This window comes from Syngnathoides biaculeatus, chromosome 13 (genome assembly GCF_019802595.1).
Source record: "Syngnathoides biaculeatus isolate LvHL_M chromosome 13, ASM1980259v1, whole genome shotgun sequence".
In the NCBI taxonomy this organism is placed as follows: Eukaryota; Metazoa; Chordata; class Actinopteri; order Syngnathiformes; family Syngnathidae; genus Syngnathoides; species Syngnathoides biaculeatus.
In genome coordinates, this window is record NC_084652.1 from 6,203,004 (window position 1) to 6,226,976 (window position 23,973).

At 44.2% G+C, this 23,973-nt stretch overlaps 1 protein-coding gene across 1 annotated transcript in view; it reads right to left on the reverse strand.

Annotated features, from left to right (window-relative positions):
* Positions 1-23,973, reverse strand: part of LOC133510447 (dynein axonemal heavy chain 8-like) — a 53,443-nt gene that overhangs the window by 6,984 nt on the left and 22,486 nt on the right. Inside the window, 40 exon segments of the mRNA XM_061838343.1 lie at positions 447-548; positions 635-751; positions 1,877-2,032; positions 2,224-2,376; positions 3,546-3,619; positions 3,692-3,894; positions 4,447-4,562; positions 4,639-4,760; positions 5,077-5,267; positions 5,361-5,613; positions 5,694-5,799; positions 6,383-6,565; positions 6,794-6,949; positions 7,019-7,174; positions 7,250-7,418; positions 7,561-7,688; positions 7,762-7,899; positions 9,224-9,439; positions 9,701-9,871; positions 10,512-10,688; positions 10,783-10,886; positions 12,124-12,242; positions 12,648-12,874; positions 12,992-13,156; positions 13,242-13,395; positions 14,334-14,464; positions 15,352-15,474; positions 15,553-15,745; positions 17,082-17,245; positions 18,551-18,660; positions 18,745-18,958; positions 19,451-19,573; positions 19,653-19,787; positions 19,861-20,003; positions 21,041-21,272; positions 21,336-21,476; positions 21,594-21,835; positions 22,789-23,035; positions 23,109-23,270; positions 23,799-23,933. Coding sequence (XP_061694327.1) covers positions 447-548; positions 635-751; positions 1,877-2,032; positions 2,224-2,376; positions 3,546-3,619; positions 3,692-3,894; positions 4,447-4,562; positions 4,639-4,760; positions 5,077-5,267; positions 5,361-5,613; positions 5,694-5,799; positions 6,383-6,565; positions 6,794-6,949; positions 7,019-7,174; positions 7,250-7,418; positions 7,561-7,688; positions 7,762-7,899; positions 9,224-9,439; positions 9,701-9,871; positions 10,512-10,688; positions 10,783-10,886; positions 12,124-12,242; positions 12,648-12,874; positions 12,992-13,156; positions 13,242-13,395; positions 14,334-14,464; positions 15,352-15,474; positions 15,553-15,745; positions 17,082-17,245; positions 18,551-18,660; positions 18,745-18,958; positions 19,451-19,573; positions 19,653-19,787; positions 19,861-20,003; positions 21,041-21,272; positions 21,336-21,476; positions 21,594-21,835; positions 22,789-23,035; positions 23,109-23,270; positions 23,799-23,933 — 6,351 coding nt within the window.

Sequence of the window (23,973 nt, forward strand, 5' to 3'; positions counted from 1 at the left end):
TCCCGAGGATTTATGGCAATGAGGACTACAAAACAGACCACAGAGTCTACCTGAGGCCAAGGTACGTCGAGGGATCCTGGTTAAAGTAAGCCCATACTACATATACAATACATACTAAACTAAAAATTTGTGTGGAGAAACGGCAGCCAAAACATACTGGTATCCTCTCTTATCGGTTTAATCGATAGTTTTCAAATAATCAAATGGGATTTTTCATTTGTTAGATTAGTATTTCGGAATAGTACAATGTATAGATTCCCTTCTGATTTGGTAGTCATAATCACTTCATGACTGTAAAAATGAATAGCGAATGCGGCTTTATGAGGCGAGTCCTTGCAGTCGTTACATTCCATTTTGCCAAGGTGACGTTCAACTCACGCAGTCATCGTGACATTGCCAACCCCTCGTATTTACAGGCATGGTCAAAGGTTAAAAGGGTTCCTTACCCGGGCAAAACATTTGAGCAGCCGTTTGTCATAGTCATCAGTGACCCTGCCTCCGTACTGCACTTCAGCTAGCATGTAGCGCAGCGTCACCCAGGAGACATCCTGAGTGAGGGAAGATGTTGGGGCAAAAAAAGGTGGTCCGGATAAGTGTGGTGTGTGTGTGTGTGTGTGTGTGTGTATGCGCTCACCTTTCTGGGCCCGCAGTCATCCAAGTGTCTTTCCACAAACTCCACGCTAGCTGTGAAGTCTGCAGAGTTGAACTCATATGGAATGTTCCATCCCAGCGGGCCAAATTTACGCCGTTCCTGTGACCATGAACTCAACATGTCAACAACTTTTCTTTATCAATTAATTTGCTCATTATTTAGCAGTTCAAAGTTGTTAATACTATGCTGTAACGTGGTTACAGCCAGATCTATGTGACAAATGTATTGAATCACCCAATTACTTATAGTTGGTGTTTGGCGACTATGTCACAATCCTCCTCCTGTTCACTACTTTGTCCTCCCTTTGTGATAACAATAATTGTTACAAGTGTAGTTTATTATACTGTTACACTGGGGACAACGCGAACTTTGCATCGTGTTTAGCCTTGTTAGCTACCCAGCAGTAGTTTTGAGATAGCTGGGGCAAAATAGCGTGCCCCAATCATTTCCCGATAGTACGTGAACGGCGGAAAACAAGGTAGTCGAGCCACTCTTGAATGTTGACCTGCCATGTTTTTTCATTTATTTATCAAATAATTTATATTAAAAAAATTGTGTTTATTTATTCAAATGCATTTGTGAAAAGTGCACTGATGGTGCTTCAGGAGACAACTATTTTTAGGTACCGTAATTCCTGGCCTACACAGCGCACCCGGTTGTAAGCCTCACCTAGTACATCTGTAAAGGAAATACCATTTGGTACATAAGTAGCCTCCAGCCATGTAAAAGTCACAAGTGCCCACATTGAAACCCTCATTGAAACACGAGATATTTAGAAAGAAAGACAGTACACAGAGAGTTTAAGGCTAGTGCTTCCGCGCTAACGCTAATGCCGCCACGCTAATGCTAAAGGTAGCGTCACGCAAACAGGGCCATTTATGAAAAAAAATACCGGTAAAAATCACTTGAGACACGGCACTAACACGCTAGCGCAGCGCTAACAGGGCCGGACCGGTAAAAGTCACTTCCTCGGCACATATATTCCACCGGTCTCACTCTTACCTTTTCCGCTCGAGTGCCCCCTTGCGAATGTTGGAAAAAATGCACAAATCCGCCGCATCACCGCAGGGTTGAAAGCGTGTGAAAAAAGTCGCAGCTTATAGGCCGGAAATTACGGTAGTAGTTGACGTCAAAAGTTTTCAAAATCTCTGCTTTAGAACTTACAAGCCATTTCTTGGTTAAATAAAGCTTCCTTCCCTCTTTGCACATAACTGAGCATGGTACCTGTACGGCAGAGTGCAGAAAGGCCACGCCGTAAAGCAGCGGCTTCCACGTGGGCAGGTTGCTGACTTCCAGCTGGTTTTGCGAGATGCTCACGAAAGTTCGCTTCAAGCTGGCGCGAAGTCCCTGTGGCGGGTCGTTGGTAAACTTGATAGAGGACTAAAAGGACACACGTTCCCAAATAAGTGTTGTGACATTTCTTAAACAGTGTAAAATCAAGAGTCATCTTTCTAAAAAAAATTGTACATGACAAGATCTTCGACTGCTAATATTTGAAATACATAAACACAAAATTATGCAGTTTTGAAACAAGGAGGTCCAAAGGGAGGTATTTCAAATAAAACGGCCACCTGTAGGAGTGTGATAGAGAAGAGGTCGTGTGGCTCTGTGGTGACCCACACCCTGAAGGTTTTATGGACGGTCTCTGTGACTGTGACGGTCTCCAACAATTCGTCCATGAACTCCAGGCCCAAGTGACAGTTCTGCAGGAGCACCCAACCCCCCTGCGAGCATCAACGTAGGGTTAGATGAGAACGTCAAATACACCGGGGCGTAAGAGCGCACTGAAAAAAGAACGGCTTCCATTCATCTGAAGCGCATTTGTAGTTCGAGTTCTTCTATGGCTTTTTGCTTTGTGTTGTGAGCACTAAGCTAGTGTTTGTCAATGTTGTGCGGTTTACGTAAACACATGTAGTTCTCTTTGCTTTGTATTTGAAGTTTATAAAGGTTAGGGCTGAATGAATACACGAATACCGTAATTCCTGACCTACGGAGCGCACCTGGTTATAAACCTTACCCAGGATATTTGTAAAGGAAATACCATTTGGTACATACATACGCCGCAGCTGTGTAAAAGCCGCAATTGGCCACACTGAAAGCCACAGTGAAACACGAGATATTTACAAAGACAGTACACAGAGAGCTCAATGCTAACACCGCCGTGCTAACGCTAACGGGGCCAGTAAAAAAAAAAAAACATAGCGGTAAAAATCACGGCAGTAACACGTTAGCGCAGCGCTAACAGGGCCGGACCTGTAAAAGTCAGTTCCTCTGCACATATATTCCACCGGTATCACGCTTACGTTTTCCGCTCGAGTGCCCCCTTGCGGCCGGCAGAAAAAATGCACAAATTAGCCGCGTCACCGCAAAAACCGCAGGGTTGAAAGCGTGTCAAAAAAGTCCCTGGCCGGAAATTACAGTACATGAAAAAAAGGCTAGTGGAATACAAACTCAGTAGGGCTCTGAGATCGACTGACTAAGTTCTAATAATGGTGTGCAGAGTCCAAAGCAAGCATAAAAAAAAAAAAAAAAAATGGTATACATTGCCAACAGAGGTGACGTCAGCCCCAAACCCAGATTAAAAACTTTCTTATGTGTTGTAGAGTACTTCCACTTTTTAGTCATATTTCTTGCAATTAAAAGCCATTTATGAAATCCGCGATACAAACACATTTGCTTAGCTTTTTGTTTAATCAACATGATTTGGGAGTGGGAAAATACATTTTAAAGAAAGCACTTGAAATGAAGTCAGGAATGGGAAAAAAGTACTATTAGGATCAAATAATTCTAAAATCATTGATATAGCTATCAAATGAAACAAAGTACTGTAATAAATTCAAATTATAGAGCATTCTTTGGTTGAATTTGATCCACAGTATTATTATTTTCATACCTCTGCCATGGAGATACTGACGAGCTTCCTTGCGTGCACCTCTTGCCCTTGCCCCATGGAGATCGACCTACATCCTGGGAGACGCCACAAGACAGTGACACTGGGGGAGTCCGGCATAAAGAAAAAAAAAAAAAATAATTGCTCACCGATATTGAGCTTCTTGGCGAGGGCTTCTATTTGGTTGGTGGGATCCGAGCCCATGGAGAGGAAGCAGATGAGCGGCGTGCGGATGTCGCTCTCCTCCCACGTGCCCAGCAGGTTCAGCAGGACGGGCTCGGCAAACTTGGCCCCCATGGAGTCCCCCACGTACTTCCTGGCCTGAGCCAAGGTGCGGTCCGGACACCAGGACCTGCCGAGGGAACCAAAACGCTTTCAACACGCTATATAAATATAAATATAAACGGATATGTAATGACGCAGAGACCAGAACAGTCCAAACCACCACTTTTTTTCAGCTTGTCTCGTTAGGGGTTTAAAAAAATAAATAATTTTACTCCACAAAATTAACAAAAAGGGCTACACAGTGGAAGAACTGGTCAGAATGTTGGCCTCACAGTTCTGAGTATCGGGGTTCGAATCCCGGCCCTGCCTGTGTGGCGATTGCATGTTCTCCCCGTGCCTGCGTGGGTTTTCTCCGGCCACTCCGGTTTCCTCCCACACCCCCAAAACACGCAACATTGATTGGACACTCTAAATTGCCCCGAGGTGTGATTGTGAGTGCGGCTGTTTGTCTCTATGTGCCCTGCGATTGGCTGGCAACCAGTCCAGGATGTACCCCGCCTCCTAGCCGATGACAGGTGGGATAGGCTCAAGCACTCCCGCAACGCTTGTGAGGATAAGCATTTCAGAAAATGGATGGATGGATGGATGGATGAAAAAAGACAAAGTTGCATTGTGATACCTGATCAGCATGAGTTTACTGAAGACGTCTAGATTGTTGTAACCATCTGGGATGACACCTTCCTCCGGGGCATCTCCATTGGCCCACACTTTCCAATGCTTGCCACCTTTGCCCACCTGCAACACGGAACGAGCAACGCGGCGTGACGAGACCCTCGCGGAATCGAAAGCCGTGAATCGCAAGAAAGCTGACCTGATTGAGGATGCTCGAAAACTGCGGCAGTTTACTCAGTTCCACGAGGTTCAGCCACACGATGTCGAGGATCCAGCTGAAGGGCTTCGGCGGGCACGCCTTTAGGTCCAGTGCGGCGCCACCTGGAGGAAAAGCACTGGACTAAAGCCCTGGAAGCTTACTTTTTTCTTCCAATCTAGAAATGTGGCTCGTGCTCACGCGTAACCCTTCATAAGAAATATAATATACTGCCACAAAATAAAAAAACAACAATATTTTATGTATAAGGGTATAGATGTTTAATTTCTAAATGTGGAGAGAAGCAACCATAAAATGAAACATCCTATTCTCTCTCTGGTAAGAAAGAAAAAAAATATGATGAAAACGACGTGTTTTCTGAAAACTGAAAAACAATGTGAATGAAAACCCCCAAAATAACCTTCTTTTTCTGAGCAATACCTTTGATAAGAGTCTGAAATTGGCTGTGCTGTATTCTGCCATTCTGCAGGTCGATCTTGAGGGCCATGAGCATCGTGAAGATGAACTTATGATTCTCGTACAGCCCTCGCACCGTGTACCTGAACACCTCGAACGTCAAGTATTCGATGATGTTGGCGATCCGTTTGGTCGTTTTGGCCGACTTCTCCGACCTGCGAAATTCACGTTCACGATCCAAAAATATTAACGGACCAGGGGGAAAGGAGGGCGACGGCCCCTCCCTGACAAGAAAGAAGCGACTTTACCTTGCCAGCGAAATGTCGAAGATTTTGAGGAACTGACTGAGCGAGGTCTGGTACATGACGTTGACCATGCTCATCTCGGTGATGAGGAAGTAAAGGATGCTGCCTCGGCACGCCACCGCACGGTACTCGGACTGCGCCGCTTTGATCTTCTCCTCCGCCTCGGCCGCGACGCTCAGCTTGACGCTCACCTCGGCGGCCGTTTGCTTGGTGGTGCTCAAGATGCCGATCATGGAGTCGTCGTCCACCAGAGAACCTGTGGAGCACGAGGACGGGAAGCGTCCCCGAAAGTATGCGACCCCTGACGGACGAGAATTCACGGGATGGATTTGGGACCTTTCGTGGTGCTAAGTTTGTACAGCAGGTTGTCCTCCAGCTCCTGCATCTTCCTCTTGTTGGACGTTACATCCTCAATTAGTTTCAGTCTCTCGTTCTCCAGTTCCTGTCAAGAGTGTCACAAGAGCTGAAGACACGTTCTTATCAGTTCAAACAGAAGTTTTCAAACATTGTGACACTTTCCTTGTTTTTTGATGAAAGATAAAACATTTTCAAAAGTTGAATGCTTCAAAATTTATGATTAGTAAGGGGGAAGCTAGAAAGACACCGAACAGGATCAAAAATGGAAAGACAGTCGGTCTTGATGGCATACAAGTGGAGATTTTGGAGAGGTGCCCGCTGAGTTTTTTTTTTTTCAACTTATTTAATAGAATACTAGCGCGAGAGAGAGCAGACTTCGATGGTTTGGACATGTCCAGAGGTGAGAGAGTGAGTATATTGGTAGAAAGGTGCTGAGGATGGAGCTGCCAGGCAAAAGCCCGAGAGGAAGACCGAACAAAAGGTGGATGGATGTTGTGAGGGAGGACATGAGGACGGTGGGTGTTAGGGAGGAAGATGCACTAGATAGGCTTAGAAGGAAAAAGACGACATGCTGTGGCGACCCCTGACGGGACAAGCCGAAAGAAAAACAAGAAGAATACTTCAAAATTTAATAACAAATATCCATGCTGAACTATGGACACACACACCTTTTTCTCAGCGAGGATGACGCGGCCCAGCAGCTGGTCCTCCAGACCTTTCAAGTTGACCGTGAAGTCAATGATGGACGTCTTGGCGCTCACTTCCGGAGTGTACGACGGATTTGGCAGTTTGGTGGTGATGTAGAGCCGGAACTTGTTGGACACATCCACGTCTTTGTCTCCGATTTTCACCTCCACGCGAAAAATCCACAAGATTAAATTGGAATGGCCACATTTTCACGATTCGCTGAGTACCTTTGCTATGAGTACAAGGTTAAAGTCGGCATTTGGATATTTCCAATACCAAAAAAAAAAAAGGAAAAAGGAAACAACTGAAAACCAACAAAATGACACCATCTCATTGGGTGTCACAGAAAATAAAAATAATAAAATTCCTATTCTGGCATTAAATGGAATCACCTTAAAGTTAGAGCCAGACTTGAAGAAGTTTTTCTCCAAGATGTTGTCAAGGGCCGGGTCCAGTTCCTCGCCCACATCTTCGATAAGTAGCGGCCTGCCCAAGGATACCGAGTCCTCTAAATGCGTACGGAAGAACTTGTGGTTGAGGGACGTCATCTAGAAGCCAGACAACACCCGGCGTGAGTTTTGGGGTTTTTAATCGCAGTCGTGATGAATGAACCATACCTGCAGGTTATTGGCCTTTTCCTTTGCAGCGATCCAAGTCTTTCCCTGAGTCTGGGGATCGACCAGGAGAGGATACCTTGACGCTTTGGTGACGATGATCCCGTTTTGCACCGAAAGGTCATCTCCGGGCAGCCCCTGAAGATTCCACTCGCTGATCTAGAACAGACAAACACAAATTCTTGTCCCCCCACCCATGAATCCAAACCGTGGCCTTATTTTTCTCGCTCTTACAGTAGGAGCGTCCACCAGTGTGGCGATCAGGTTGAGGTTTTCCGTGAAGGGGATTTTGTTGGACACCAGCTCGTTCTTCCACATGTCCAGCAACATGTCGCGGAAATTCTGGTTGAAGGGGCCGCAGTAGGACAGGAAACCGGTGAGCTGCAGGACATCGCCGACCAGTCTAACCGAGGAAAAAAAGAAAATAAGACAGATAAGATTCAAACCCTCAACCTCAGAACTGTGAGGTGGACGTCCTAACCACTAAGTTAAGGTGCTGCTTTTTTCCTTTGTGTTTGTGATTTAAAAAGACGATTTCCACCTACCTTTTTATCTGAGATTTAAATTCTTTGCTTTGCTGAGTCCAGCGGACTTTCTCATTACTCAGTCCGCCGATGAGATCGGAGGCGGCCTGCATTTTGTTCTTACACATCTCGGAACGATCCAGCAATTCCTAATGGGAATTTCTCTCGAGTCAGCAGTATGCACGATTTTTACAGTTCAACTCTAGAGTCAAGCGGCCCAACCTGTTTCTCTTTGCTAGCAGCGTCACTTTTCGCCTGCACCAGGGCGAGCTCGGCTTCCTTCTCGGCCAGCGTCTTTTGAGCCGCAAGTTGCTCACCACTGGCCTTTTCGTAGCGCATGCTTTGAATTGCCAGATTTGCCTAGCCACAAAAAAACAACATACGGTACATTCAGAAAATGCCATCACGCTATTAAGAAAATGCTAATCGTTAAAATTGCATGAGATAGCGGTTACTGGTTGGGATCGTTGAGTATGCCTTTGACCTTTATTTATTTTAGCTGTAACACTGTAAAATGATTCAGCAAAGTTCGAATGAGCTTAAAGGTCAAGTGTCATGAAATGGATGATTTTTTAGTATGTTATATATTAATGAAAAAACGGCAGCCGACATGGACCCATCTGTTTTTTCACCACAGAACATGATTTCGACGAATACAGCTTTTTGTAACTCCCGCCATAAAAATCCTCAGAGGGATTTGTTTTCGAGAAGAAGCAGGAAGTGACGTATGGGGCAGGAGCGCCCTCCAGTGGACTCGTTTGTTTCTACGAGTTTTACCTGCGGGAAGGTTACTCGTTGTTCCTTCGTGTGAGCCAAAATGCCGGCTCGTTGCATTGCTGGATATTGCTCGAACACTCGGGAGGATGGATTTACCCTTCATAAGTTTCCAAGAGTCCCGGTTTGTTGTGAAAAATGGATTGCACGGGTGCAAAGGACGAGAGCTTCGTGGGTTCCGAATGACAGGTAGGTGTGTATATAGCTACAAAAAAAAAAAAATAATAGTTTGGGGCGGACCACGTAATCCGTCTCTCATAATGTAACAAAAGATCTGCGTACGTATTACAAGGGTGATAAATGTGTCGATGTACCCGTCGGACGCTGACGTGTTGGCTCACCGGCGAAGCCTACTGCTGGCAATGGCGCACTCAGCCGCATGCTCCGACAACAGCGTAAAGCGGCCCGGCTCGGCGCCTTTGTAAGCCACCTCGGAGGCGAAAATGAGGCGATGGCTCATCTCCGTCGCGGAAGTGGATCAGACAGGGAGGCGGTTTGGCTGTGATCGCATATCATCTGAATATGGCTCAAAACGATAGGGTAATATTGTCCCGGTAACTTCACTCGGTTGTGTGATGTTCTCTTCTTCGAAAAGAGCTTCCGTGTCAGAAGAGGCGTGTTCGTCTCCCACAGTAGGGGCCACAGCATGTTTTCAACGGCGAATTTCCGGGGTGACGTCACGGACAGGAGATCCAGCCAATATGGCGACCACTTGGATGTCAAATGACACTTCCGCAACTTTGCGCATGGATGACGCGCTCTACGCTCATTTTTATTTATTCGTATGGACACAATGAAGTGAATAATGTTATATGTATTTTTCATTACAATATCTATTTTGGAATGTTTATAGGGATGACACTTGACCTTTAAGCATGCATTATGATCATCAGCGACGGTTTCGGCTTACCTTAAGCGGCAGCACTTCCTTGTTAATGTCGTAGAAGGTGGCCATAGCCCTGGTCCACGCGAGCAGACCGGCCACACTGCCGCACACCTTCTTGGCGTTTTCCATGGTGTAGTCCTCCATATCGAAGTAGGGCTGCAACAGCTCCACCATCTCCTCGTTGATCTTATCCTTATTGAACAGCTGCAGCGACGTCAAGAAACCCGTGTTGCCCATCAGCTGAAGAAGACGCCAAGAAACACAAAGGTCAAAAACATGGAAGGAACACATTATTCCTTTAAATTATTGTTAACGTTTTATGTGAGGGATGTGCTTCTTGATGTGATTGTGTTTTTAGATGATTGTTATATGGATGAAGCAGTTTAATGGATGAGTGCTCCAGTTTTGTAGTACTTAATGCAGTGATAAAGGCATTCTGATTCCGGACATGTTAAACCCAAAAGAAAAATGAAAAAAATGATAGATCTGGATCAAACGCACCCTGAGAGCATCAGTCCACGACGGCTTGATACAGGTCCCCAAGTTGGGATCCACCACGACAGTCTCCACTTTTTTTTGGAACAACAAGAGGCAGCAGTCCATGATCCTCATGATCAAGTGCGGAGGCTTGGCCAGTTTCCTCACCGTGGCAATATCAGCAGGCTTAATGGTCTGTCGGGAGATATTTTAAAAAAAAAAAAAAAACACACACACCATCAGGCAATGCACTCAAAAATATGTCTGGAACAGGTGAGCGTGGGTGACCGTGATAGACTATTCCAAATCCCGTTGAACATACTTTGAAGTGGACTGGATTTTTTTTTTTTTTCTGATTGAAACAGCACACTTGAAACCGAGGCAACCCCAGCATGCTTTGCGCCGCTAAACCTGGATGTAAATTGCGTTTGAAGTGCACGTTTAGTGTCAATTATTTCTCCGCTCATCGTTTTGGTTGTTTGGTTGTCTGCTTGTTGTGCTCTTCTACTTGCTGTGGTGGAATGATTTTGCTTTGGTGTGACACCGTTGGTGAGGATGACGCGTTGACTGGTGACTTGCTTGCAGCGGTCGTCGTGGAAATCAAAGTATGAGCTCACTGGCTCGTGAGCGCCACCATGCCTACAGTGCGCTTTGTGTATATGTTAAATACTGTACTACATATTATGCGCCTTATAGTCAGGTGTATATATATATAATACCATATAATATATGGTGATATAAATTTATCTTCAGTGTAAATAGTGCAATAAACTGGTCAAGTTGCCTGACACTAAAGCTTCATGAGCGAATTGGTATTGATATGAAAGAAACCGACATTCAGTGCATTTTCGGCCTCTTGCAACGCAGGCTTGGCCGCCTCCAGTTTTTCCTCGGCGATGGCCTTCTCCACCGTGATTTCGTTGACAATCATCTGAGCTTTGTCGCTCACAATCTGGACCTCGTTCTTGATTTTGGTGGCTGCCTCAGTTGAGATCATCACCTCGGCTAATACCTAAAATGTACAACATCTTGTGTCATCTTTGTGGGATGGCAGAATCGGCGTTTCTCTCTTGTAAAGAGTTGAGTTTATCTTTTTTTTTTTTTACCTTGTCAGCTTTGGCAGAGGCCACAACCAACTCTTTCTCACTGACTTCTAGCTCTTTGGAGAGCTTTGCCACAGACACGCTAGCTTCCATCAGTTTGTTCAAACCTAGCATGAAGATATATAATAACCTTATTAATAGAGCCAAGAGACATTTACTGTAATTCCTGGCCTACAAGCCGCAATTTTTGCACATGCTTTCGACCCTACAGTTTATGCGGCGTTAGCACGCAGCTAGTTTTGGCACGCCGCTAGCATTAGCGCACCTGGTTATAAGCCTTGGTACACAGAAAGAGTTTAACGCTAGCGCTCAGCAGGCTGGGAATTACAGTACTTCTATTTATTTTATCTACGTAGCCACATTTCCACCTCATGTTCTTGGGTTTTATGTATCGCTCCACTTTTGATTCCAGAGACAAATCCACACATCATCTTACATCCAGTGCCCGTCTAGAGTTTTCCACCTGAGGTTCTGTGAACCTTTGGTTCGTGGTGTATTTGATTCCAGGGACTAAAATCTCCCTGGAATCCAAAGCACCCATTGTGACTGCAGCTGCATTCTCAAATAAAGTTCAGGAATCTATGGATCTCTGTACTGACGATATCAGTGACTTAAAACTTTCCTGAAACCTGCAATACGGTGTGTGTGTGTATATAAAACACAACTTTTCACAACTTCATAGAACATTTGATTCTCTAACTTTCTAAGGACCTGGAAAATGTTTTTTTAAATTCCCGAGACCTTTGTAGGTTTTTCATGACCATCTGAATCCTGACACACTTTTCCATCTAAAGTTCTGGGAGCTTTTGGTTCCAGGAACCAAAATACTCCTGTAGCCAAACGCAAGCATTCTATCTGTAGATGTATTTCCACCTTACTATCTAGCAACCTCCATTTCTTGGTCCTCTTAGTGTCAGTGTGTGTGTAAATATCTGTATGTACATTTCTACCAAATGTTCTGTTAACATTTGGTTCCAGGAGTAAAATGTTCCTGGAACCAAATGTGCCTATCCTGTCTGAACCTGCAGGGACTAAAAAATTCCTGGAACCAAAAGTATGCAGTGTGTCTGTAGCTGTATTGCCACATTAAGCTTCCAGAAATTATGAATCCCTGTACTTTTTGCAAAAACATTCCTGGAACTAGCTGTACCCATTGTCTGTATATACTTTTCTATCTTAAGTACTGGGATCTCTTGGTTTGTGTGACTTTCAGTTCCAAATCCTAAAATGTTCGGGGAACCAAAAGTACAACGTATCTGTAGCTACATTTCAACCCAAATTCCCGGATATTTCCGGTTCCTGGCACGTTCAAAAATGTGTCTCGGTTTTGGTAATTGTGCTCACCGACATTCATGCGCTCGGCGAGAGTGTTAATGTGCTCGTGGTTTTGATGGTAGAGCTTCTTGTAGCCACTGATGAAAGACAGATATGATTTTGGGGTGACGTGAGTTCTCCTCCTGAAGCTGTGAAACAAAACAATGCACGTGTTCAAACTTCACAGCAGACATCGGGAAAAAAAAATCAAGTTGAAATACATCAGAGTGAAAGAGTGTGCTGCAACTGCTTAGCGTGTCTGCCTCACAGTTCTGAGGACCCAAGTTCAAATCCCGACCTGAGTGGATTTTCTCTGGGCACTCCGGTTTCCTCCCACATCCCAAAAACATGCATTAATTGAAAATTCAAAATTTCCCGTTGATGTTAATGTTTTCATTTTCTATGTGCCCTGCTATTGGCTCGCATCCTGTTCAGAGTGTACCCCGCCTCCTGCTCGTTGACAGCTGAGATAGGCTCCAGCACTCCCTGCGACCCTTGTGAGGATAAGCGGCTCAGAAAATGGACAGATGAAAATCTTCAAAAATGGTTCTTACCGTTCGAAGTAGCTTTCACACGTCTCAGACACTTTGCGGTGGTACACGCCCATGGTGGTCACCATGGAGGCTTTCACCTCTGAAGAGCAAACCACGGGAAATTCTGACAGGAAGTGATGAGCCACCGCCACGAGCGCCTCCTCGGGCCACGGGGCGAACCAGTCCATTGTGCACCCAGAAATCAAGCCGGGGAACTTCAGAGACCTGGAGCGGAATTTTGGTCCCACCTGTGTGTACGATTGATCAACAAAATGTAAATGTATTCATATATTCACATACAGATAATATTTTACTCTTCATGTTATTTGAGCAACTTTTTTTTTTTTTAAATTATGGGAACATACCGGCGAGAAGCACAAGACAACGTGGAGATTCTTTCGCGCCCGCGATATGAAGTAGTCGTAGAGGTTGTCGAAAGTGGGTGGAATACGGGGAAATTCCTTTTTCATCACTGGGATCAGGTTTTGGGTTATCTCTTGGATCTCATCCTTTGCAAAAAGGTTGGACACCTGTCCAGAGATGAATGATGGTGTTCAGGGCAGTTCAAATGGAAAATCTTATATGATGTATATTTTAGCTAAAATGGATTATCACCTCTCCAGAGGAGAGAACATTATTGAGGTACTCCAGGAAGGCCTCCTGCTTTATTTCATTGTCAGTAAAAAGGAATGTGATGCCGCGGCCTTCGGCACCGCTTGATTTGTACAACTTTTTCAGATCCTCCATGAAATTAGATATATTGTAAGACCTAAGGGGTAGAGACAAAAGAGTGGCATATGTCATTCATATTGCAGTGACCCAAAACAATCCATCCATCCATCCATCCATTTTCTTGGACGCTTATCCTCACAAGGGTCACGGGAGAGCTGGAGCCTATCCCAGCTGTCAACGGGCAGGATGCGGGTTAAATCCTGAACTGGCTGCCACACTCGCAATCACACCTTGGGGCAATTTAGAGTGTCCAATTAATGTTGCATCTTTTTGGGATGTGGGAGGAAACCGGAGTGCCCAGAGAAAACCCACGCAGGCACGGGGTGAACATGAAAACTCCACAAAGGCGGGGCCGGGATTGAACCCGGGTCCTCAGAACTGTGAGGCCAACGCTTTACAGCTGCCCCAATCGTGCCGCCCTTTCTAACTGAATCGCTAAAAATATTTTTCAAACCGGAACATTTCTTGAATAAATGGGGATATATCATCAATAAAAAGATTCCACATTAGGGTCCCCCCTAAAAAAAATAAAAAGGCAACAAACTAAAAGTAAGAGAGAAAAGAAAACCACAGAAACCATGGGTGTCGAACTGCAAATACGCTGGGGTCCACTGCGGTTGAGGTTTTATTCCCCTCCATTTTTAAGAACGACGCAAAATATTACAAAAGCATTTTATCATTTTGTAGAATGCGGAAAAACATGCAACCCATTCCAGAAACAACAACATACAAGAAACAAAGGGGGTGAATGCTTATGCAAATTTAAGATTTACATTTTTTTTTGTCCAGGTGGTTTTCACTTTTAATAAACTTGCACCCCAAAAAATATAACACTTGTCCATTGTTTCATGATGGATTACTCTGTTAGAAGTTTCAGTTTGAAAAATATTTTAACATTTTTAAGAGGACTGCAATAAGGAACTATAACAGAGAGCATTTTCGAGCTGAAACCTGCATCTTTTCTCTGCTTCTTACTTGGTCAGTGTGATCTGGTTCACTTCGTATCCGGCAATATATGAGGCGAGACGAGTCAAACTCTGCTTCCCGGAGCCTCCCACGCCCACGAGCAAGGCGTTGCCAATGTCTGTGCGAATGATGCGTGAGATCTGTTGGAGGAAGAACAGTCAGCTAATTGCAATGCGTTCCCGCAGTAAGCGTCATCCCGCGTGCGGACAGTGGCGGTAAGTGAGCAAGTACAAATACTTTGTTACTGTACTCAAGTAGATTTTTCCGGTACCTTTTTTAGAGTATTTTTCTAATGAGGTTTTACCTTTACGCTCTACATTTCAATCAAATACTGAATCCTACATACAGCATAGCCTTACTTGTAAATCCTCATTTTGACTTGGCTTGTTACTTCTTTCAACCTCTCGCGATGATAACATGACATGACTAAAGGAAAAAGTCAAATGGTGTTGAGATTTCGTTTGACCGATTGATCTTTGAGTCGTATAAGGTAGAAAAACAGAACCAAGCTATTCCCGATCCATGGCGCAAATTATGAGAACGGTTTGAATTTTTCAGCACTTACAATTTATAGTCAAGACATTGTGCCATTTATTCCATCGTATTTGCAGCTTTTGTTTACTGCAAAAGGAAATGCAAAACACAAAGAGGTAAGGTACCTTAAATTCTTTCAGTTAACATTCATTTCATTTTGGATTTTGACATTTGACAATTTCACAAGATTAGCAAAGCCATGTGAACATGTTGTTTTGTTAGCAAGTCCTGTGATATTTCTTTTTTCTGGGTATGAGCACAATGCACCTTAAAAAAAGAGGGAGACAATTTTTTGGTGCAAAATTATAGAAATGGGTATTATATACACATTAATACTTTAAGAACATTCAGTCAAAAATGACTTCTATTTAAGTGAAGCTGTTGAATCAGTACTTCAACTTTTATCAGAACAAAAGTAGTGTATGTGTATTTTTACAAGGGCAGACGAGTGTTAGTACTTCTGCCACCTGTGTGTATGTGGACTTCCTCTGACCTTGACAAGGTGAGTCATGGCATCTGTGAAGAACACCAAGTCCATGTGCGAGCCCCTCACTTCGTCGTTGTGCTTTGCCTGATAGAACCGCAGCTTCTCCTCGAGGAACGCAAATGTGGGCACCTGACGGAACGATTCCTTAAGCATAAACCATCGGCGGAAACAAAACCGGCGTATAGCGAGTGGGAGTTTTTCCCGTACCAGCTCGTAAATTTTCGGGGCGTCGAAGCAAGCGTTTTCGTCCTCCTCTCCGGTCGGTTCGGGAGCCTCTCGCAGGAAGTCGACAAAGTACGGCTCCTTGTGGATCACCCCGACGAGGCTGGGGTCGACGTGCTCTTTGACCACGCGGGTTATGGAGCTCTCAAACCAGTCTTTGTCCTCTGGACAAATGAACCTTGAAAGACGAGTGACAATTTCAGCCAATTGAAAACAAAAACGTTTTCAATTTGACGTTCTCAAAATACAGCCCGATATAATCTTAAAAATGTTGTCTATCTTTAGATTTGTATTGAAATATGTGAACAATGGCAAAAGATGTCCGGCTGGATACATTACATTGAGGTATCATTTCTACTTAATTCATTTCTACATCTATTTATTTATTGTGTGAAATGGCTGTTATCATAAATAACGAGTGAAAGTAACCGCATTGATTACATTGTACGTGACTGTGACCTTTTTTTTAACCATATGGATCATTTTTAGTCGTGTTCTTGTGCTACCTGCTAATTATCCATAACAGTCGAAATGATCCGTCACAGGACATGCTGTACATGCGTGCATTCATTTGACTGTGGTTTATTTCTCACTACAGTGTTTATTTCTATTGTGTTAAGTGGCAAATATCATGAATAACTGGTGAGAGTTATCAATTATATGATAGTAAACACTGCGTATGTCCCTTTCTGTAACTAACTGAGCATCCAGAGGACGTGTGACTGAATAATTTCTCATCGTTCTGAATAATTTCTCATCGTTCTGTTTATTTTTATTGTCCAAGTTGGAGATTATCACCAATCACTGGTGAGAGGTGCATTAATCATACAGGACATGTATATTGGATGCATGTGCCCTGGATTTTTTTATATTATGGTCTATTTCTGATGGAATGGTGGTTAGACTGTCTGCCTCACAGTTCTGAGGACGTGGGTTAAAATCCCGTCCCCGCCTTTGTGGAGTTTGCATGTTCTCCCCATGCCTGAATGGATTTTCACCGGCCACTCCGGTTTCCTCCCACATCCCAAAAACGTGCATTGGGGGTTCAAGGAAGACTCTAAATTTCACATAGAAATGAATGTGTGTGCGAATGCTTGTTTCTATGTGCCCTGCAATTTGTGGCCAAACAGTTGAGTGTACCCCATATCCGGGATAGGCTCCAGCACATCCGTGACTCTTGTGAGGATATGCGGCTCAGAAAATTGATGGATGTTCTAGTTCTAGTTGTGTTAATTTATATTATGCAAGCTGGGGATATCATGAAGTAAATAACTTGACCTGCTTATGATCGGGATTTTTTTTTACTTTGTATATTATTTCACGTTTTTGGACTAAATGTTTCCATTGTGCAGTGGCGTTATCGTGAAGAACGATCATATTACAGTGACTGACACATCTAGGCTGGAGTTCACATGTTTAAGCCTCCCAAATCCGGAGTAGGGATCATCAGTGCACACACGCGAGCCAAATGGGGGAATTATCTGGTGTGAGTATTCCCTAGTTTTTCTGCGTACCTGTCAGCGACGACTCGCGTACATTCGCTCTTGAAGAGGGCAATGAGTGTTTTGAAGTCGTTGCACTGCTCGGCCTCCACCTTCAGCATTCCTTGCCAGATCCTGGACAAGTCTCGCAAGTTGAAGATGTAGTGGAACTTGGAAGGCGTGGGCAGCATCTTTATCTATTGTACACATATGCAGTACATCGGGGGTTCTTACATTTTTTTACACCAAGTTACATCAGTAAAAGCACTTTGCTCTCCCAAGTAGCACAATAATGACCAACTCTATAAAACAGCAGTTAGAAGACCCAAAAATAAATAAAAAACAAGGCAGTTTGAATTCAGAAAGTGTATCGCATAATGCTCGATTTGAACACGACCCTACCCCTCAACAGAGAAAAAAATTACCTAACGCTTAAATTATTGCACATAAAAGTTAAATTCAACCTAAATGTACTCAAATGGCTTAACACAGGTTAAGCCACGGTAATGTAAATGACAAGTGTAATTCAGTAATTGATTTGCTTACCACAATAGGGACACCGCTTAACACTGTTTGAGAATCACTCTAATGGAGGGGTGCCCAGACTTTTTTCACCCCAAGATCTACTTTTCAAGCAGCCAGCCTTTCGCGAGCTACCTACGAAGCGTGGGATGGTGGGCAATTGGAGATTGGTGCTCCCAAACCGTTTTAAGGTTGTTATTTTGCCTCCTATATCTAAAATCCTGAATTAGCTTTCTGTGCAGTGTATTGTCTGTGCTTTCATCCTGGATCAGGCTCATTTTGCACTTTCTACATTGGCTTCAGACCAGACTTTTCCTTCTTGGAAAAAAGAAAATCTCATCCAGTTTAACCACATTTTCTTCGATTATTCACATACTCTACAGTCATTGCATCTTAAAACAATTACATTTCTTCTTTAACTTTTTCCATTAATATCGAAAGTAGACATAAGCAGCATGTCTCGCACGTCTTTGCTCTATGTTGCCCAGACTGTGTTGCTAACTAAAACACATTGATGGGCTGCGTAAATACTGTAATATTTGTAATAATGAGTGTACGTCTTTAAGGGGGCGGGGGGGGGGGTTTTAAGGTAAACTAGGAAAAATAAAGAGTGTGGCAGAGCAGCAGGCGTTGTTAGAGAAGGTTCCGTGTGTTGCTTAAAAGATACCAGTGGCTTCTTTTCATTTTTTACAGTGCGTATGTGAATTGTGCCATTGGATGTAACAACCAGCCATCCCTCACTCATTGAATCATATTGCAAAATGACTACAAAGAGACCGCATCAGCGGTGCACAATTGCACACGCGCACAGTTTAGAGAGAACATTGGCTGACGTCTTTTTTTTTTTTTTTTTGGGGCACGTCATCCCGCGATCGACCAAGACTGCCTCGCGATCAACTCGACGCATTGAGCACCCCTGCTCTAATGCATCACTTCATTTAATTTCCTTCCAAAATAATAGCATTTCCCAAAGAAATTACCTTGGTCCACTGCCATAAAATCCTCCCAGCAGACACGAGCTTCCTCACCATAGCTGTTATATCTGCCTTGAACTTCCTGCATTCGTGGAAATAGCCACAGCCGATCACACCTGCGCGTCACATACAATGGGACAATCATAAAAAAAAAAAAAAGAGGTCATATTAAAAGTGTCGTTTTGAAGGACGATACTTACCGAAAATCTTGTCAATGGAGGTATTGGAAGGCAGGGTGCAGTTGAAGACGGTAAACTGCCTCTTGAGCCTCTGCGGGATGTCATTTCGCCCGCCGCCAGGGTGAATCATGGCAGCGAGCATTTGCACGTCCACGATGGTGATGAAGTCACCCGGTTTGTCCAGATTGTACATTCCGCCCATTTCCATCATTTGCCGGACTATCTCGTTGGTGATCTGCAACAAATTCATGAGCCCAAAATTTATACTTTAAGAGAAGACTAGAAAATAAGACTCGAAAGTTAAAAAAAAATTAGATGATGGGCGAACAGTTATTAGTAATAATATGCTCACTATTTGCACGATTTTTCCTGTAAAAAAAAGTGGCCAAGACTCTAAGCCATTGAGTAAAAGACAGAAGTTTAAAAAAAAAGGCTAGTTTGAGTATTTTCTACCTTTAGACAAAAACATCCATGTAATTTTATTTGATTTTTTTTGTGTTTGTGCTGGTGATTTCTGTAAGTCTTCAGCTGACATTATGAGGTCCCTTTTTTTTTACCTCATTGACCATTCTGTGCTTTTGCTCATTGGCCGTGCTGAGCTTTCTCTAAATGTGTCAAACCATGGACTGATGCACATCAAGAATTCTTAGAGATAGTATTGCAACCTTTTCCAGCAGTTTTCAACAAAAAATCTTAATCATAGGTCTTCTTGTCGACAGAGACGCACCTGATCTCCCCATTCGTTGACAAGCGGCATGTTGATGTCATCAACAAAGACCGACATCCTGCGCCCGCCGGGGGGTCCATAAGTGCTCCCGATTCTCTTCTCTATGTAGCTCTCGATAGTGCGCTGTCGCAACAAACACGTACTTGTTAACCAAAACTCCGTCATTCCTCATTTCGGAAACAATATTTAATTGTCATACCACCTGAAACATAATGGGCTCTGTGGCAGAGGAGAAGTTGAGTGACTTAAACAGGTCTGTCTCAGGGTCAAATTTCTTGGCATGGCTTTTAATCATCACCGTCTTGGCCGTCCCTTGCTCGCCAATAAGCAAGACAGCCTACAAAAGGGTTTTTCCAAATGAATACATACAGTCTGTATCTTTCCACAGTTTCAAACAAACCGCAATTCACCTTGTATTGCGAGGCAATCGTTTCCAGCAAAAAAGCCGTCCTGGTGTTATCTACATTGGGAACCAGGATGGCGCCGTAGTCTGGCACGTGATCTGTCGGATACTCGTACTCCCCTACATGCATGTTCCAGTGGCACCACTGCCCTGATAATGCAATGAAAACAGCTATGTCTTAAGAACTATCCTTAAAAATGTATTTCTATTTTGCGTGGCGGACTGCCTCAAGTAAATAAGCCACAACTGCACATGAGAATAAGCAATACAGCGGTTAACTGAGTGCTACGTTCCCTGGTCTTTGGTGAGTGAGGACGTGAAAGTAACAGTTTTCCATCTCTGGATCTGCCCTTGGACTAACTGGCAACTAGTCCAGAGTGTAGACCACCTTTTCCCCGAATTTATCTGGGATAGCCTCCAACTGCCAACCATCCTGAGCAGGATAAGCAGAATATAGAATGGATGGCTGGAAAAAGGCAGCTAACTAAAGGTTTACATGGCTGTGTAATATTTGCAATTCTTGGAATATTTTCAAATGTTTCCAAATATTTGTTGTTTTCCCCAGACACATTTTGTTCTTCTTCATCAAATGTGTCACTTGATGGCTGTGACTGGATTGGAGTGTACCCCACTTATCGGCTGGAATAGGCTTCAGCTCACCTACAGTCATAATGAGGATAAGCGGTGTAAAGAATGAATAAATGGATTTCACTTGATGGGTGGACAGGCGAGGATGAAGGGCAAAGTTTATGAAACAGTGGTGAGGCTGGCCATGATGTACGGATTAGAGACGGTAGCAGTGAAGAAACAACAGGAAGCAGAACTGGAAGTGGCAGAAATGAAGATGTTGAGGTTCTTGCTCGGAGTGAGAAAAGAGCTCATTAGAGGGACAGCCAACGTTGGATGTTTTGGAGACAAGGTTCGAGAGAGTCGACTTCGGCGGTTGATTGATGTTGTGAGGGAAGACATGAGGACAGCGGGTGTTATCGAGGAAGATGCAAGAGATAGGCTTAGATGGAAAAAGATGACACGCTGTGGTGACCCCGCACGGGACAAGCCGAAAGGAAAAGAAGAAGCCTGGAGAGGCAATGCAATGCAGAGTTCCAACTATTTCTACAATTCAGCTAAACAAGCACTTCAATTATCAATGATATCTCGCCTTTAGAAGCCATATTTTATGAACGTACCATCTGTCCCAACCATGTATTCAAACATAGTTTCTCCTTCTTGCGTGTGGGGGAGATCAATGTTGCTGCCGTGCTCTCGGAAAAAACCCTCCATTTTGTCTCGGTCGTCCAACTCCAAGAGGGCCCCCAGACTCCACATGAGGCCAAAGACGAAGAGGCGCTCCAAGTGTTTGTCGTTGACCAGACCCCCCATCTGCTTGGTCGGGATGAGGCCCTCCAGCAGATTGCAAGACTGCAGGGCGACGGATGAATGAGAATCCAAGTGTGTGGTGGTAGTTTCTTCAGGTTGATGTACCTGCATGATGTAGTTACACTCCAAAAACGGCATCTTGGGTTTGAGGTTCTGCCTCATGTATGAATAAACGTCCCAAAATATCCGGTCGTAGAGAGTAATGATGTGCTCTGCTTCGTCAGGGTTACGCTTGTTTGTCCATCCCTAAATATAAACAGACAAAAAAGCAACAAGATTAAGATTTGTCGTTTATCCGGGTCATTTCATTTTTTAATGGCATTTTATCCATTGAAGATGATACTGTACGCCTCTTTTACCTACCTTGAGGATGGGTTCCCAGCTCAGAGCCGAAGAGCTCATGAAGACCATCCCGACACGAGATACGGTGGCCGGGGAGGCGTTCTCAATGTTGTGCACTTCGAACACCAGCTTGCAGGCTGGCGACATGGTGATGCGGTCTCCGTTTGCAAGTGTGAGGGTTTTGTTGTCGTCCAGCACAGAGTTGAGGTTCTCAATCCAGATGGCGTCCACGGGACCGTCCAGGACGATCCATATGATCTCGCCTGAAAGGAAAAGCCACAACGATTGGAATCTATTAGCTCAACACCTTCTTCTGGCGTGTTTTGGGACTGTTTGGTTTACAGATAAACTGTGAGGAAAATCTCATGTGATGTGTATGCCTGTTTCAAATTGTAATGATCGTTATTACCATATTTAAATTCTCCGAGAGTAGTAGTAGTTTTCGGGTTCTACCATTGGAACAGTAAACAAATGGACAAAGAATTTTTTTCAGTATTTATTTTATCAGATAAATTTTGACATATTTGGAGGATTATTGCTTTGGCTCTCAAATTTTGCCTTGTGCCACTCCATTTAGTATATTCCAGGTATATTCCTCACAACACAATTGTGCCAATACTACCGTAATTTCCGGCCTATAAGTCGAGACTTTCGCTTTCAGTCCTGCAGTTTATGCGGTGATGCGGCGAATTTGTGGATTTTTTCTAACGGCCGCAAGGGTGCACTTGAGCGGAAAAGGTAAAAGTAACAGCGGCGGAATATATCTGCCGAGGAAGTGACTTTTACCAGTTTTACTGGTCCGGCCCTGTTAGCGCTGTCCTAGTGTGTTACTCCCATGTCTCAGTGAATTTTACCGTTATGTTTTGTTTTTTTTTAACCGGCCCTGCTAGCATTAGCACTAGCGTTAGCGCAGCACTAGCGTTCCTAGCTCCTTCTGTGTACCGTCTTTGTAAATATCTCGTGTTTCAATGTGGGCACTTGCGGCTTTTACACACTTGTGGCGTATGTATGTACCAAATGGTATTTCCATTACAAATGTAGTGTGTGAGGCTTATAACCAGTTGCGTTCTGTAGGCCCGGAATTACGGTAACTATACCACAATCATTTATCATTTTGCTCACTGTAATCATGAGATGAAATGTTCACGCTGTCTGTTTGTAGGATGAATGAAAACTTCTATTTTAGAACATCTGAACATTTGAATATGCATCTCACCTTTCTTGCCCTTAAGCGTCCTCCTCCATAGGGTGGAGAAGATGCCATCTGTCCAGTCGTTGGTGGCGGCGTCGAGACGGCCGAACATCTGCGGCGCGGTGATGGCCTTGGGGTTCATCCGCATCTCCCTGTGGGGTGTTCCACACTCGGTGAGCGCTCGCATGAGGATGTTGATGACTGCCGTCTTGCCCGCCCCGCTCGGCCCAAGCGTCATCAGGCCGTGGCGCACGAGGGAAGCCTCGTAGAGCTGTTTAGAGAAGTCACAACAATTTATCACCCTCAAAATCGATTCAGAGCTGACTACTACGTTTTTGCGATACCTGAACTAGTTTCAGGTTCCAGTTGGGGTGGTTAACCAAAGCGGCGAGCTCAACTTGATTCTTCACCGCGGCTTGAAGTTCATTGTAGGTGCTGTTGTCTAGCTTGATGCCAGGGAACAAGTCATTGATGAGACTGAGGAAAAGAGGCTCGTCCTCATCTACCTGAAAGTAGCATCAACATTTTATATTGTGTGTCTTGAAAAACGATTCAAAAATAAACAATTACATAGAGGGATGCACATGTGTGTTTAGTGACATCGTACGCACTTTAATGAATGTAGTGCATCCTCCACAAGTAACATGTACTGTACATGCTTTCATTGTCTTAATGGGTGCTTGGTTTTCCTCTACCCCCTTCCCACATCTGGGCTCTGGTTCTCCCTTTAAAGTAATCCCCAGGTCACGATTTAGGAATTCACTTCACCACGTTTTATTTCCACAAGATGGCACCAAAGCTCTAACTGCCAAAACCCGGACTGAACCGGTAGATCTCAACTATTCACGGGGGATCGGAACCAGCCACCCCATCATTTTAAAAAAACACGAGGATAATTCACACCCCTCACCAAACTGTATTGAGAGAAAACAACAACAACAACCTAAACTACAATACATTATTACATAACACCAAGGCCAGGTTTTCCCAAATTATGTGCACCCCTGCTTTGATCCATTGCGTTCATCTGATACCAATTTCGACAGATTCATGTCACGCAGCACTCTCATGACGGTGCTGGACTCTGAGTCGTCGGGTCGGGCCCTCTTGCAGGCCCCCAGCGTCCTCAGCACGGACAGGATATTCCTCAGGCCAAAGTCGTAATGCACCTGAAACAAAGCAAAGCGGGGAGAGGGTGTAATACAATCT